The following is a 15,839-nucleotide window of genomic DNA, read 5'->3' as shown; positions in this document are numbered from 1 at the left end:
GTCAAATGTGACATGACGTGGTCTTCCTGCTGGTCACAAAAAAGACCATATAGGCTACAAAGGTGACATTATTTTTGATAGCTGCACCTGCTGGTCCTCCACTGCTTAAGTGGGCCACTTGAACCCGCCCCAGCCGACACCGCCACCCCTGGCCTCTGGCTAGCTAGCGGGCTTTTAGCCAAGCCCAGTCAATGTTAACTAGCTAGCCACACAGCCGGATCAGAACCAACTACTCTACAACGACGCTTCCATGTCATTGTACTTTTAACCGTAATCGAACCGTTCGTCAGTCGAAAACAAATCAATCGTAACACATCTCAGTGGTGCTAGTTTGTTGCTACCTTTTGATTCAACTGACTAGGAAGTCCACGTCGTTTGGTCTTCACTTCCTACACACTTCTTTATAGCTGCAAATCAATCAGTGCTCTTTGTGTTCGCTATCCACGTCTCTGACAACTGTCACTGACAAATAACATTGGTTAGCCAGGCCATCGAAGGCATATCGCAAATATGTGACTATTGTTTTTGTTCGAGTAATCCTTGTCTCAATTCCTCAATCCTCTTGAACTTCTCCCAGCCGTATTTATCTCTGATTCTGACCGCCAATTTCAAATGTTTAGTCCCGCCTACCTCAGGCGTCTCGCGTCACTTCAGTGTTGAAAGCGTGCTGCGCTGTGGTTTGTGATTGTGTCAAAATAAAAGTCTTACAAAAACCCTCGGCTCTGCACGCACGTAATGCCACTGTCAAATAACTGTAGGGTTATACGTCGTTTCTTAGCGTTCGTTATTTAATTAATAATTGATGACAAACATAACGTTATATGGTTAAAAGTATGCGATGTGTGAAGGTCATGTGCACGCCTCCCTTTATAAAAACAACCATTATACAACAGTTAGTTCCGACCAAGTAATTTGATTGGACAAGAGGCATTCCATGAGTGCCGATATACAGTATAACAGCACTGGGACTTTTAACTATATGTATCACTCCGCCGCACAGGTTACTAGGCAACAGTCCATTTGAAGTTCAGTTGCAGAATCAAATCAAATCAAATCAAATTTAATTTGTATATAACTATTTTTATTTTATTTTTATGATTAAATAAACAAACAAATCATAATCTGTTGTCGCTTATTACTGTTAACTAATAAATCGCGCTGTAAAACTGTTGTATAAAAGCAATATCACACTCGAGGTCGTGCTGTTATACAATATCACACTCCCTCTCGTGTGATATTGCTTAATTACTGTATTACAGATATTTTCCTAAAATATTAGGGTATCCGTCACTTGTTACGAGTATTCCCAAATACGGTAGATGGGGACAATTAAATTCCCCAAATAAGGAACATTTTGAGATTCAGTGCCGTAGGATACATGTTTTGAGACACCAAGTTATTGATCGTCTCGACGGGCAAGTCAAACATCCATCACATCAAAAATCGATGTGTGTACTAATTATAATGTTTTATTTTTGGATGATTTTGAGCTAAAAAAACAACGGTGACACCCTAACAGCTGTGGGCAGCGATGTCAACACGGTGTGCTCTGGTCCACGTGTAGCAACAGCTTCGCTGACTCAGCTAGGCCCTACTCTGTTTCAGATACTTGTAAACGGTTTAGCTAGTTCAGTGGCCAATATCAAAAGTGTCATTCATTGTGTCATTAAAAAAAAACTCGATTTACCTCCGTATAACCTTTCATATTCTTCTTCATCATAACCCCCACTCGCATCAGTAGTTGTGTCCATTTCTTCTGCGGACATGTCGTCAACTGAATTGAATTAAGCTTAATAACTTCAACTCTCTAATCAAGTTAGATTATTTAACCAAACGTCAGTTATTCGAAGCGTTCTCAAGGTTAAAACAACACACAGTAACAGAAATAACGGTAACCAGGGGCGGGGCTTAAGGGGTGGCTACTTGAAGAAAAAAAAAAACTCTCGTGAGTAACGTGCAGTACCGGAGTCCAACAGAGAGGCAGCAGCTGCGCGACATTAGCCTGCGTACTGCGTAGCCTGCCCTGCCCTGAAGAAGAAGTGATCTCAATCAGTGCCTGACTTGCAAAATTGGAAGGATGGATATCCCAACGTTTTTTTCAACAAAACAAGCGCCAAGAACTGTTGCAGCAGCAGTATCAGCAGCTGACAACAATGACATCACCAGCAGTGATGACATAGATGATGTTTCAGGTTTGTGAATCTTATTAGAAAGGTGACTGACTCACTGACACTACTTTTCCGGTTTGCTAATGCTAGCTGGCTATCATAACATAACGTTATGTTATAATGAAAATGAAACATAGCAAGGTACTGTTACGGTACATGGTAAGAAATCAAACAAAGGATAATACTTATACAAATAAAGTGAATAACAGGCTGATAGTCTTTGATATCTGCACTCTGGTTGACTGAGTAACAAGTGAAAAAGAATGATGTAAAGTTAATGTTACAGCTAGTAAACATGGAGTAACCACATTAACAGGGGTGCACATAACTGGTGCGCCAGTGCGCATGCGTCGCCAAAATGCATGCTGCGCGGAAGATCAGCGGCATGAACGCGCTCTTGCGCACCAACAGCTGGGAGCGCTGGGAGAGGAATTTACTTCCTCAAAATCCACCTGCTGACTGCTGACTGCTGCATCACGGCAAGCCCCGTAACGCCATCACAACGACCACGGCGACTCCCCTCACGAAAACATTCGGAAAGTATCGTAACTTGTACTTTCATTCCGCGTATCGCGTATCGCACGGTTATCACGCCGACACGTGACAATTCAGTCCCGAACGACTCGTCGCTAAAAGGAAAAACAACACCAAGGAACTTCACGTTTCTTTTCTCTGAAGCTTTCAAACGTTCAGACGTTTGTTTTACAGCTTCATTATCGCACCTAGACCCCTGACCCAAGGAATATGGTTGGGAATTCTATTAGGAAAAAAAAAAACTTTGTTGCACAATCAAAATAATGAGCTATTTAAAGTGATAGCCTACAACATCCTCTACCATGGTTGAAATTGAGGACAGTGATAACTTACAGCAGTCAAGAGAGCAGTGATGATGATGATTAAGCTTGTAGCATAAATAAATGCTTAGGCTGTAACTTTTTGTTGAAAAGTTGATTTCAGTGTTTACAGAACAGAGCAGTGCTTAAAGAGATGTCAGTTGATTTCATTGTGTTTAAAGAACAGACATTCAGTTAGTGCTTAAAGAGATGTCAGTTGATTTCATTGTGTTTAAAGGAGTCTGACAGACTTTCATGCTTAAAGAGCAGTCATTTGATTTTGCATTTGTTTCTTTTGTTTTGCACACAATCATTTGTTCGTTCATCTTTATTTATGAATAAATGTCGTTTTGCTAATATAAGTTATCCATGTATCCCTTTTTTATCCATCCTGTGGGACGGGTCGTGACTCGCGAGCTCGGGGAGCACCAAGCAGCATCCCTAGGTGCTCCTCTGAGCACTGGCCCCAAAAAGTTATGTGCACCCCTGCACATTAAGTATGCCCTTATGGTAGTATGTATACAGAACATGACTCAAATCTATCCTAAGATGTAACGCTAACTAACTAAGTTTGTTTAATGTCCCAGGGGGAATTTGATTTCACAGTACTATACACAGGCCAACAATACATGTAATATATCGTCATATAACACAGGACAAGCCTCTAAATACAATATAAGTGGTGAGCACAGAGTCTGCCCTGATATACATACTGTAACATAACTAGCCTCAGCCCTTCAATTATGTAATTCTATTCAAATATAAATGATGGTGACTGACGTGTGTGTGTGTTTACTGTCTATTTTGTAATACAGGTCAGCTGCTATCCAATGGCGCATTCTGGCCTGCAGGGGGAGCTACGTGTGCTGACCTCCCTCTGTGCCCAGAACCACCACAATTAGTTTGCTTCATTAAAGGGTGTGAATGTATGTGTTCTCCAGTGCCTTTTGTCCGCTTTAAGGTGGTGGTAAGTTGAAGGTTGAAGGCAAATGTTCCCGATATTTTCACAATATATTCTCCCTCTGGGCTAAGCCCCGGCTCTCCTACAATCCTAAATCCACCCCTGACGGTAACCCTGCACCGTTTGGAACGTGTCACATCGACAGAACAAGTGACAGTTTAACAGATGGGGAGTGACTCTGAACACGTTGCTGTGTAGTTATCCACATGGGCTTTCAAGAGGGACAACTATGTCTAAAAAAATATTTGAACACTATTACGGTTAGTTATTTTCACCTATACCTGCTATGCTCATGTAGTAATTTGGGTTTGAGCTTTGTGCTATAAACCCTAAAGAACAAAATGACTACTCATCATAGGTGATGGGATATTCAGTATAACCAGATTTGAATTTGATTAGATTTCAGGACACGTAGAAACATAAATATTCCATCGAACATACACAATGCGTTTGAAAAAATGAATACACTATGGCATGCTTATCAATGTGTTTACACACAATGCACCTTATGTATGTACAGTACACTGACTGTACAAGCTGCGTTTAAATGCGAAGTCAAATAAAGTAAGTATAACATTCTGCTTGCCATGGAAGTGCTAGAAAAAACCCATTAATATTGTAAAGCTGAACTCTAGCTCAGCTAGTACTTTCAAAGGCATTGGTGAGGTGAATGCTGTTTCATCTAGTCCAGAGTATTATTAACATTATGAAAGATCAGACCTATTATTGTGAAAAATGTGATACTTCACAAAAGAGAATGAGGTCACATGTTCAAAGACATAAACAAACACATTTATTTAACATTTCTCACACAGCACCACACACATTAGTTCCCCTCATATGTGCATCTCACCACCCTTTCCCTATTCCCCAGCCCATCAGTTATTGTTTCTTCTTCACAACATGAGCACAGTCATATTTGCCCCTGACCACAGTCAGCTTAACTCCTGGCAGGTCCTGTGTCCTGCCACCCTGCACCAGCACTACATTATGCTCCTGAAGGTTGTGTCCCTCCCCGGGGATGAAAACTACCACCTCCTTGCCATTAGAGAGCCGGACTCTGGCACATTTGCGGTTGGCTGAGTTTGGCTTCTTGGGTTTACGGATCATTGTCTTCAGGATCACAGCCTTCATCTGTGGATGGCCAAAGAGGGGGCTAACACGTGGAGGAGGGGGTGAAGGCTTGCCTCGGCGATGCATCTGATTCAGAGTAGCCATGGTTCTGTATAGGGCAGGTCCAGTCCATCGGGACACCGACTGGGGCACTGAAGTGGGGTTGGGTACAAACAGGGCATTAGAGATTTTAAACAGTGCATTAGAGGTTTGTTGTTACTACTACTACTACTACTACTACTACTACTACTACTACTACTACTACTACTACTACTACTACTACTACTACTACTACTACTACTACTACTACTACTACTACTACTACTACTACTACTACTACTACTACTACTACTACTACTACTACTACTACTACTACTACTACTACTACTACTACTACTACTACTACTACTACTACTACTACTACTACTACTACTACTACTACTACTACTACTACTACTACTACTACTACTACTACTACTACTACTACTACTACTACTACTACTACTACTACTACTACTACTACTACTACTACTACTACTACTACTACTACTACTACTACTACTACTACTACTACTACTACTACTACTACTACTACTACTACTACTACTACTACTACTACTACTACTACTACTACTACTACTACTACTACTACTACTACTACTACTACTACTACTACTACTACTACTACTACTACTACTACTACTACTACTACTACTACTACTACTACTACTACTACTACTACTACTACTACTACTACTACTACTACTACTACTACTACTACTACTACTACTACTACTACTACTACTACTACTACTACTACTACTACTACTACTACTACTACTACTACTACTACTACTACTACTACTACTACTACTACTACTACTACTACTACTACTACTACTACTACTACTACTACTACTACTACTACTACTACTACTACTACTACTACTACTACTACTACTACTACTACTACTACTACTACTACTACTACTACTACTACTACTACTACTACTACTACTACTACTACTACTACTACTACTACTACTACTACTACTACTACTACTACTACTACTACTACTACTACTACTACTACTACTACTACTACTACTACTACTACTACTACTACTACTACTACTACTACTACTACTACTACTACTACTACTACTACTACTACTACTACTACTACTACTACTACTACTACTACTACTACTACTACTACTACTACTACTACTACTACTACTACTACTACTACTACTACTACTACTACTACTACTACTACTACTACTACTACTACTACTACTACTACTACTACTACTACTACTACTACTACTACTACTACTACTACTACTACTACTACTACTACTACTACTACTACTACTACTACTACTACTACTACTACTACTACTACTACTACTACTACTACTACTACTACTACTACTACTACTACTACTACTACTACTACTACTACTACTACTACTACTACTACTACTACTACTACTACTACTACTACTACTACTACTACTACTACTACTACTACTACTACTACTACTACTACTACTACTACTACTACTACTACTACTACTACTACTACTACTACTACTACTACTACTACTACTACTACTACTACTACTACTACTACTACTACTACTACTACTACTACTACTACTACTACTACTACTACTACTACTACTACTACTACTACTACTACTACTACTACTACTACTACTACTACTACTACTACTACTACTACTACTACTACTACTACTACTACTACTACTACTACTACTACTACTACTACTACTACTACTACTACTACTACTACTACTACTACTACTACTACTACTACTACTACTACTACTACTACTACTACTACTACTACTACTACTACTACTACTACTACTACTACTACTACTACTACTACTACTACTACTACTACTACTACTACTACTACTACTACTACTACTACTACTACTACTACTACTACTACTACTACTACTACTACTACTACTACTACTACTACTACTACTACTACTACTACTACTACTACTACTACTACTACTACTACTACTACTACTACTACTACTACTACTACTACTACTACTACTACTACTACTACTACTACTACTACTACTACTACTACTACTACTACTACTACTACTACTACTACTACTACTACTACTACTACTACTACTACTACTACTACTACTACTACTACTACTACTACTACTACTACTACTACTACTACTACTACTACTACTACTACTACTACTACTACTACTACTACTACTACTACTACTACTACTACTACTACTACTACTACTACTACTACTACTACTACTACTACTACTACTACTACTACTACTACTACTACTACTACTACTACTACTACTACTACTACTACTACTACTACTACTACTACTACTACTACTACTACTACTACTACTACTACTACTACTACTACTACTACTACTACTACTACTACTACTACTACTACTACTACTACTACTACTACTACTACTACTACTACTACTACTACTTATCTGACATAGATATCAAAAATCAATTATCACGCAGTTCACAACATTTAAGTATCATGTGTATTTAAAACACCTCAACATACAGTCGAGATCAAGTACCTTGTAGAAGTGACGTCAATATCGGTCTCAGACTTCCCAATGATGCCATCCCTGAAAAACATACCCAAAAAATTCACACACTGAGGAGTGATAGCAGCATAGCATCGTTTTAGTCAAAACCGCTTGGTGGAGACAGTCTTTAACAGCCCCATCAGTTCCCGTCGTATTATTCAAAGTGTTGTACTGAGAGTTCTGACGGAGATAGCCTGAACGACAGTTAGAGGTGTGTTTCATACTTGTCTTTTGCGTATCCTGTAAAGACTGGAAGTATGAACTGGCCGTTCTGACTAATGACTGAGCATTGTGAATGACAGGAACAGATGAGCCTAGTTAGCTACAGTGCCTTCAGTAAGTATTCACTCACCTGGACTTTTTCAATTTTGTTGTGTTACAACCTGACTTTAAAATCGATGTAATATATGCCTATATTTATTTTGTCACTGATCTACACAAAACACCTCATAAAAGTTTTTAAAAAAAAGTTTCAATTCAATTCAATTCAGCAAATGTCATATTTCTTTTCTTGATCCTGACAAACATACCCATAACAACGATGCAGCTACCACTGTTCTTCACTCGAGGGATGGTGCGGAAACAGTCAATCACATGAATTATTATCCTTGCACTTGGACTCAATTCAGTGTCATAGCAAGAGAGGTGAATACTTCTTTTTAATTAATTTGTAAAAAAAAAATGTGTTATAATCAGTGACAGTGATCTATTAAATCTATTTTAAAGTCAGGCTGTAACACAACATGTGGAAAATGTCCAGGGGAGTCAATACTTAGGCACTGTATAGGGAGTCCACCCACTGGTCAGTGACTGTAACTACACTGTCAATGGTCACCTTGCAGTTCGCTAGCAGGTTAGTATTAGCATCATTTATTTCAGTCCAAAACGTTTCAAGTCGTACCTACCTTTAAGTTACCCCGAGCCAGTCTCACCGCCTTGTTGTGTTTAAACTATAAAACAACGTGGAATAGAGAAAATAACAGCTTTCACTTCGTAATCATGTCACTTATTCCTCCAGCTTCAGGGATATGGCCACCGGAACTACTTCATTTTGTTTTCCGGTTTCAGGGTCTTCTTCTTTGCTATCTTTGAACTCAGTTACAGATTGTCTCTACTGGCACTACCGCCCTCTACTGATCAACCTGAAAACAACCAGGGAACAACCACAAAAAACACACTGCACTAAATTCCACTCTACTGGTTATCAGTTAGATAATGAATAGGCTACGGGCTTAAAGTGCAGACTCTCAACTTTAATTTGAGGGTATTCACATCCAAATTGGAGGAAGGGTTTAGGAAGGGTTTAGGAATTACAGTTTAGGAATTACAGCTCTTTAATATCATATTATATCATATATCATATATTAATAATATGTAACCCCCTATTTTTCAAGGGACCGAAAGTAATTGGACAATTGACTCTGAACTCTTGACTGAAAAGCTGTTTCATGGACACGTATGGGCTATTCCTTTGTTATTTCTTTATCAGTTAAGCAGGTAAAAGGTCTGAGTTGATTCCTATGAGTTGATTCCAGTGTGTAATTTGCATTTGGAAGCTGTTTCTGTGCACGCACAACATGCAAGTGAAACAGGCCATCCTTAGGCTACAAAACCCAAAAAATCCATCAGAGAGATAGCGGGAATATTAGGAGTGGCCAAATCAACAGTTTGACACAGGATCGCAGGATTCTTTACATGGTAAATAAAAACCCCTTCACAACATCTAGCTAAGTGAAGAATAGTCCCCAGGATGTAGACATATCATTATCTAAGTCTACCACAAAGAGAAGACTTTACGAGAGCAAATACAGAGGGTTCACCACAGGGTGCAAATAATACTTAAGCCTCAAGAATAGAAAGGCCAGATTAGACTTTGCCAAAAACATCTAAAAAACCAGCCCAGTTCTGGAAAAGCATTCTTTGGACAGATGAAACTAAGATCACCCTGTACCAGAATGATGGGAAGAAAAAAATATGGAGAAGGCTTGGAACGGCTCAAGCATACCACATCATCTGTAAAACATGGTGGAGGCAGTGTGATGGCATGGGCATGCATGGCTTCCAATGGCACTGGGTCACTAGTGTTTACTGATGATGTGACAGAAGACAGAAGCAGCCGGATGAATTCTTAAGTGTTTACGGATATACTGTTTGCCCCGATTCAGCCTAATTCAGTAAAGTTGATTGGACGGCGCTTCACAGTACAGATGGACAATGACCAAAAACATACTGCGAAAGCACCCCAGGAGGTTTTTAAGGCAAAGAAGTGGAATATTCTGCAATAGCCGAGTCAATCACCTGATCTCAACCCGATCGAGCATGCATTTCATTTGCTGAAGACAAAACCAAAGGCAGAAAGATCCACAAACAAACAGCGGCTGAAAACAGTTGCAGTAAAGGCCTGGCAAAGCATCACAAAGGAGGAAACCCAGCATTTGATGATGTCCACCACGGGTTCCAGACTTCAGGCAGTCATTGCCTACAAACATTTTTGTTCGACTTCTTAAATGAAAGCTGAAAGTCTTTGTCGTGTATAATTGTCGTGGCGTACAGAGACATAATTATGGAAATTGTGTCACTGTCCAAATATTTCTGGACCTACCTGTATATGTAGCCATGTAGTACATGTGTAAAACAGATGAAGTAGGGAGTGGGTTGAATGAGAAAAGGATGAATGAACGAGAGCAAAGATGTGTGAAAGTAGGGAGATGAAAGGAAAGAGCGAGTGGTGAATGGATGAGTAGGAGGAGAGAGAGAAACAGCTGGGGGATCCGAGGACCAAGCATCTCAAGTCCTTCTTTTTTATAACCTTTTGTCACTCTCCTGTTTTTCCTCTCATTAAATGTCAGTCTATTTTGGTCCCTCTTCAATATCCTCAAGGACATCCGAGCAGGAGGGGGAAAAAAGCAGTGAGCGCAAAAAATGTGAACCTCTCTTTTTGATTGGAAAGGTACAAGTCAAGCGAACCAACTGGGTATAAAAGACAAGGGAAGCAGATGGAATTTCAAGAAAGGGGTTTCATTTCACAAACTTTTAAATAACTAGAAGGGAAGGCTTGTAAAATCAGAGAATCAAAGGAGAGCAAAATGTTATATTGGGAAAGCAGAACAGTGTGCCAGACAGAAGAGACTCTATTCAAGCAGGTAGGTGGAGGTTATGTTATGTGTGTGTGTGTGTGTGTGTGTGTGTGTGTATGTGTGTATGGGTGTGTGTGTGTGTGTGTGTGTATGGGTGTGTGTGTGTGTGTGTATGTGTGTGTGTATGGGTGTGTGTGTGTGTGTGTGTGTGTGTGTGTGTGTGTGTGTGTCTGCGTGGGTGGATGTATATGCTTGTGTGCTTGTCTGCTTGTGTGCTTGTCTGCTTGTGTGCACCCTCATTCAACCTTGGAGAACAGTGTGGGCAGCTGATTCTTTCCAATAGTGGAGATCTTGCATGAAGCGACGTCACAGTGCACGTCAGTAGTGTCCCTGACTCAGTCTCATCACACAATGGAGAGGAGAGAATAAGAGAGAGGAACAAGGAGGGATGATTTAAAACAGGAATAGGTAGAATCTCAGTGTCTGACCCCTCAATAAGACAAAATAGACTTTTCAAGCATATTTTAATGTCATTGTTTTTGATTGGTGAATACATGTATCAGCAATAGGAGAGATCACATCATTACCAAGAAAGGTAATAGGTAACTGCACATTTTCTGATGTTAAATAAGAAAGATATATAATATGGTTGTATAATGGTTATATACATTGGTACACTAATAATACACAATTTCCACTCTACTTCTATAGTTTAAAAAAATACATCAGTCCATCAGGCAAATCTAGTATGAGAGCAACATTATTCTCTTCAAAGCACTATTACACTATCATGTTGAAGTATCAATTATACAAAACAATATCATAATCTAATTTCTATAACATAGGAATCAAATCCTTTACTTTGCTGTAGCCAATTATGCTACATTGGTGTGTACTTTGACACTAAAACAAAAGTCTGTGTCAAATGATGGTGTCGAAAAACAACCCTTCATGATTGTCAAACCAAAATGTGGCACAGTCTGGTGAAAAGGTCTGCATGTCGGCAATTCTCAAGTAGTGCAAATGACCAAAAAGCTTCTTTTAATACTTTTCATATTGTGAAAGTTTAAATGTTGAAGAGCCCGCTCAATATAACTATCTATTTTCAAATGTATGACATAATTTGAAAGCTGACAATCTGCACTTTCATAATCTGGAAAACACTGAAAAATGACCGTGTCCTACTTGGGGACTTTTTCACCAGACCCTGTCACAAATAAATATCAGTATAGGAGAATATCTTTTTACCTCTCTGAATATTTATTTATTTATACTTTTACAGGAAAAGCTTCATCACAAAATATGACAATATGCCATACTTAAGGAATTAAGTCACAGACTTATTTTAGAACGTAGGGTCACGCAAGCGTCCACCTGAGGAAACAAGGGAGAGAAGCTGTAAGGACAATGTCATATATCACTTCATATATCATACAGTTCTTTCTACTGATTAATGCATGCAGCCTACACTGTGTGAGAAGGGGGGCATAATTATTATATTAAATATATTATATTATAATAAGTCTGTGAAAAGAAATGCATGTAAGACAGCATGCTATTCTGATGAATGCACTTAATAACAGAAAGGCCCTTACCTTGATGGAAGCTTTGTGAGTGCATGGTTGAGTGGGAGTTGATACAACTCAGGCGGTTACCCCAGGAAGGGGTGATCGAGGCATCTGCCTCAAACTCTGAAACCATGTCATCCAATTCCTCCACGAGGAACTGGGCATGGGGCAAACCGAGGTTGGGGGCGGGATGGACTAAGGCACAGGGGCTAAGGGCAGGCTCTTGGGAGGCTGTGAAAGTGGTGGAGGGAGGCATCAATGACACATCCATATCCATCACACTCTCTGGTGACTCTCTTGGAGTCCCTGCGCCAGCGGCCATCGTAGCTCCACCCGCTGCCATGCAATTATACTGCGTCGATTGGACGCTACAGAAGTGGTGTACACCAATTGAAGATTCACCCTCCATGTGGCTGGGGGGAGAGTAGCTCACTGGGGTCAGTGGGGAGCACGGGGAAGAGGAATGAGAGGGGGAGAGAGAGGAGGAGGAGCACAAAGAGGGCGACGAAGGGAAAGACGAGGGGTCCTGAATTAGGATCTCCAGTATCACACTCTCTTCATACAGAGAGATATCTTCTTGATTAATGGGTGGGTCAAGTCCCCTCCAGGAGTAGCACTCAACTCCACAAGGGGAACTTTGGGGAGGGGACTGAGGGGTGGGTGAAGAGGAGAGGGAGGAGAGGGTTTCTCTAGAAAGAAGAGGGTCACAGTAGAACCTCTCGGCTAAAGATCTGATATACCCAGCCAGGAGGGAGATCTCCTCCCTCTCTCTCTCTTGCTCTTTCTGCATGGTGGAGCACGGCTGTTGTGTGGGTGACGATTCTGAAGTCAGGAGCCCATTCGGAGGGCGATGGAAGGGCCCGTGGGGCACATCGATATACAATGGCCCCCTTATTACTGGCAGGGCCATGATGTCGCATTCACCTTCTCTAAAAACATCAGTGGTGGGAGGCAGCTTTCTAAAGGGCTCTGTTGGGAGCTCCGAGAGCAGCAGGCCAGGATGACTAGAGGAGAGGACAGGATGACTAGAGGAGAGGACAGGATGACTAGAGGAGAGCCCGGGATGACTAGAGGAGAGGGCGGGTGTTCCCTGAGCAGAGGTAACCGTTGACTGGGGCTTTTGGCATGGCTCTGCTGCATTGGTAGGATCTAAATTAAATTGTAGCTTCTCCCCAAATCTAAAACAGCCTCTTGCGTAATGAGGGGTGTCAGGGGGATTGCACACAAACTCCCCTATCTGTTCATTTTGGGGCATCTTAAGAGTGGGGAGAGGCTTGGTAATGGTGGTGTGGAGGGGCTCTGATTGGTTGGCCAAGAGGGAGGAAATGCTCTGACTCAGAGTGTGAGACTCAGGTTCAATGAGCGTGGGAGGAAGGGAGACTAAGACTGTGCTTGGTCTAAAAGAGAGATGGCTGGACGTTGGTTTCCACTGCTGTTGGCCTCCATGTGTCTGACTGAAGTTCTCTTCCTCCAGAGATGACAGGCTGGATAGAGGACCATGGCCAGCTGGCTGCATCACCTCCTCGGAGGAGGAGCTCACACCAGGTGTGACAGCGCTGAAGTCAAAGGACTGGGCAGACATGCCACTGGTCTGGGCTGGGCTGGACAGTGTCTCACCAGAACCAAAATACCCAGAAAACTGGTCCTGCTCCAAACACAACTGCTGACGTATTGACCACGCCTCTGATTCACTGTAAGAGAGAGAGAGAGAGAGATTAGCATTATAAGAGAGAGTACGCAACCGTTTGGTGTTGACTCTTATTTAATAATGATTTGGAAATATCAGTCCCTAATGAGGATTGCAGTGAAGGAAGATGATGTATGGTGTAACATGGCAGTGTAACTGTGGTACCTGATGATGTAGTTGCGGCAGCTGATAGGGTGCTCTCCGTTGTCCAGCTGGAGGACCATGTAGAGCCAGACCCAGGAGTGGTCCTTCGCCTCCACCTGCACCACTATCTCCACCTGCCTCTCCCCTTCTTCGCTCACTGCAGAGAAAAAAAAACAAATTTCTTTAGTTACTACTGTGCACTGTCCTATCCCAGACATTGAGTTGAGTATGATTGCCATCTGTGTGCATGTCCGGTTGTGCGTTTTCGGTGACATTATGTAGGCGACATAATGTTTAGTGTTAGTGCTGCTTTTCAGTCTAGTTGAGTTTGGTCGTGTGGTGTCAATGTACTCACCCAGGGCACAGTGTTGTGCAGAGGCATGGGAGAGATCCCTGGGGTGGATTAGGCTGTACCAGGAGCGGGAGCGAAGAGTCTCCACGTCATAGCCCAGGTATACACTCACACTGAAGGGAGAGGGAATTTACAGCATGAATAACTAGTCCTTCTGTGTTTACAGCTCCATACACAAGCAGAACTTTAGAATGAACCATGGTCCAGTTTACCTGTCCTGGACGTCCCAAAACTTCATGTCCCTGTGATGCTGAGAGTGGAAACAGGACAGCAGGAAGGAGTGGTCAGGTGGCGGGGTAAGGAAGGGACTGGGGAGTGTGAGGTTGGACATGTTTGCCTTCAGAGGGGTACAGAAACACACCCACACTGGGTTTGAGGTCCAGTAGGTAGAGGCAGGGAAGGGGGGGTTCAGGCAGCGAGCCCTGACCAGCATCAGCTTGTTCCCTGCACTCCGTCTTATGAGTTTTGAAGTGCTGAAGCGACATCGAAATAACCGGTCTGGAGAGGGGTCAAAGGAAAATTATAAGAAATATTTTATGTGATTTATAATAATATAATCTGTTAATAATGTCGTATTATTCTAGGGAACACAGCAGTGAGAGGTTATGTTTACCTGTATCCAAATTGGCAATTGGTACAAGGTTGCTTCTCATGATGAAGTGGTCACATGGATCTATTATATCAAACACGCTGTCACTCTGGGCAACCAGGTCAACCTTAAAGAGAAAGACATTGTGCAACACCTTAATTGTGCAATCATTTCAGTGTATTGTATTGCAAAGCATAACCACCAATGCTTTGGACAAAACATTGTTATAGTTGTCATCCTGGTTATTTAGCAACTTTCACATTTCCAATATAATAGAAGCCTATGGGGGACCACTCTGTGGCCAGTGGACCAGGTCACTGAAAAAAGTGCAAGTGCCTAAATAGTTGGAATTATGATCTAGATTCTAGAAAGTGTCTTTGGGTAGTAACTGTGTGTTAACGTATGTGGTTCATCAATCGATTTTAGAGTGAATATCCCTTTAAATGCCCAGAGCGTCATTATGTTAGACAAACTTTTGAAATATTCAGACGGAATAATGGGTTACTCACCATACGATGTCCGAGGTGATCGGCAACGTTGTCTGATAGATAGAGAAGCTTGCCATCTCCGGTTATGAGCAACAGAAAAGCGGAGAACTCGTGGGTCAGCTCCGAAAGCTCGCGAAACGACATGAACCCATCGCTGTCGTCGTAAAGAGCGCCTGTTGACAGAGAAAGAGATGACGACATGAATAGAAAC

At 41.4% G+C, this 15,839-nt stretch overlaps 2 protein-coding genes across 2 annotated transcripts in view; both read right to left on the bottom strand.

Moving 5' to 3' along the window:
• Positions 1 to 4,801: 4,801 nt before the first annotated feature.
• mrps12 (mitochondrial ribosomal protein S12) lies at positions 4,802 to 8,758 on the bottom strand. Its single transcript, XM_080529750.1, has 3 exons — positions 8,629 to 8,758; positions 7,712 to 7,762; positions 4,802 to 5,227 (listed from the first exon to the last, which is right to left on the bottom strand). Exons 2-3 carry the CDS (start codon positions 7,758 to 7,760, stop codon positions 4,845 to 4,847), a joined length of 432 nt encoding a protein of 143 aa, XP_080385876.1. The 5' UTR covers positions 7,761 to 7,762; positions 8,629 to 8,758; the 3' UTR covers positions 4,802 to 4,844.
• Positions 8,759 to 12,145: 3,387 nt separating this feature from the next.
• The window catches only part of LOC308155771 (neuronal PAS domain-containing protein 4B-like), a gene marked incomplete at both ends in the record, with an annotated part of 4,528 nt that continues 834 nt past the window's right edge, over positions 12,146 to 15,839 (bottom strand). Inside the window, 10 exons of the mRNA XM_080529144.1 lie at positions 12,146 to 12,174; positions 12,396 to 12,599; positions 12,771 to 12,800; positions 13,005 to 13,372; positions 13,787 to 14,059; positions 14,221 to 14,356; positions 14,555 to 14,664; positions 14,764 to 15,049; positions 15,165 to 15,267; positions 15,650 to 15,801. Coding sequence (XP_080385270.1) covers positions 12,146 to 12,174; positions 12,396 to 12,599; positions 12,771 to 12,800; positions 13,005 to 13,372; positions 13,787 to 14,059; positions 14,221 to 14,356; positions 14,555 to 14,664; positions 14,764 to 15,049; positions 15,165 to 15,267; positions 15,650 to 15,801 — 1,691 coding nt within the window. The remainder of the gene's footprint in view (positions 12,175 to 12,395; positions 12,600 to 12,770; positions 12,801 to 13,004; positions 13,373 to 13,786; positions 14,060 to 14,220; positions 14,357 to 14,554; positions 14,665 to 14,763; positions 15,050 to 15,164; positions 15,268 to 15,649; positions 15,802 to 15,839) is intronic.

Source organism: Nansenia antarctica (assembly GCF_963989245.1).
Source record: "Nansenia antarctica genome assembly, chromosome: 4".
Classification (NCBI taxonomy): domain Eukaryota; kingdom Metazoa; phylum Chordata; class Actinopteri; order Argentiniformes; family Microstomatidae; genus Nansenia; species Nansenia antarctica.
Note: the sequence above shows the minus strand (reverse complement) of the source record. Positions and strands in the feature narration are given on the sequence as shown.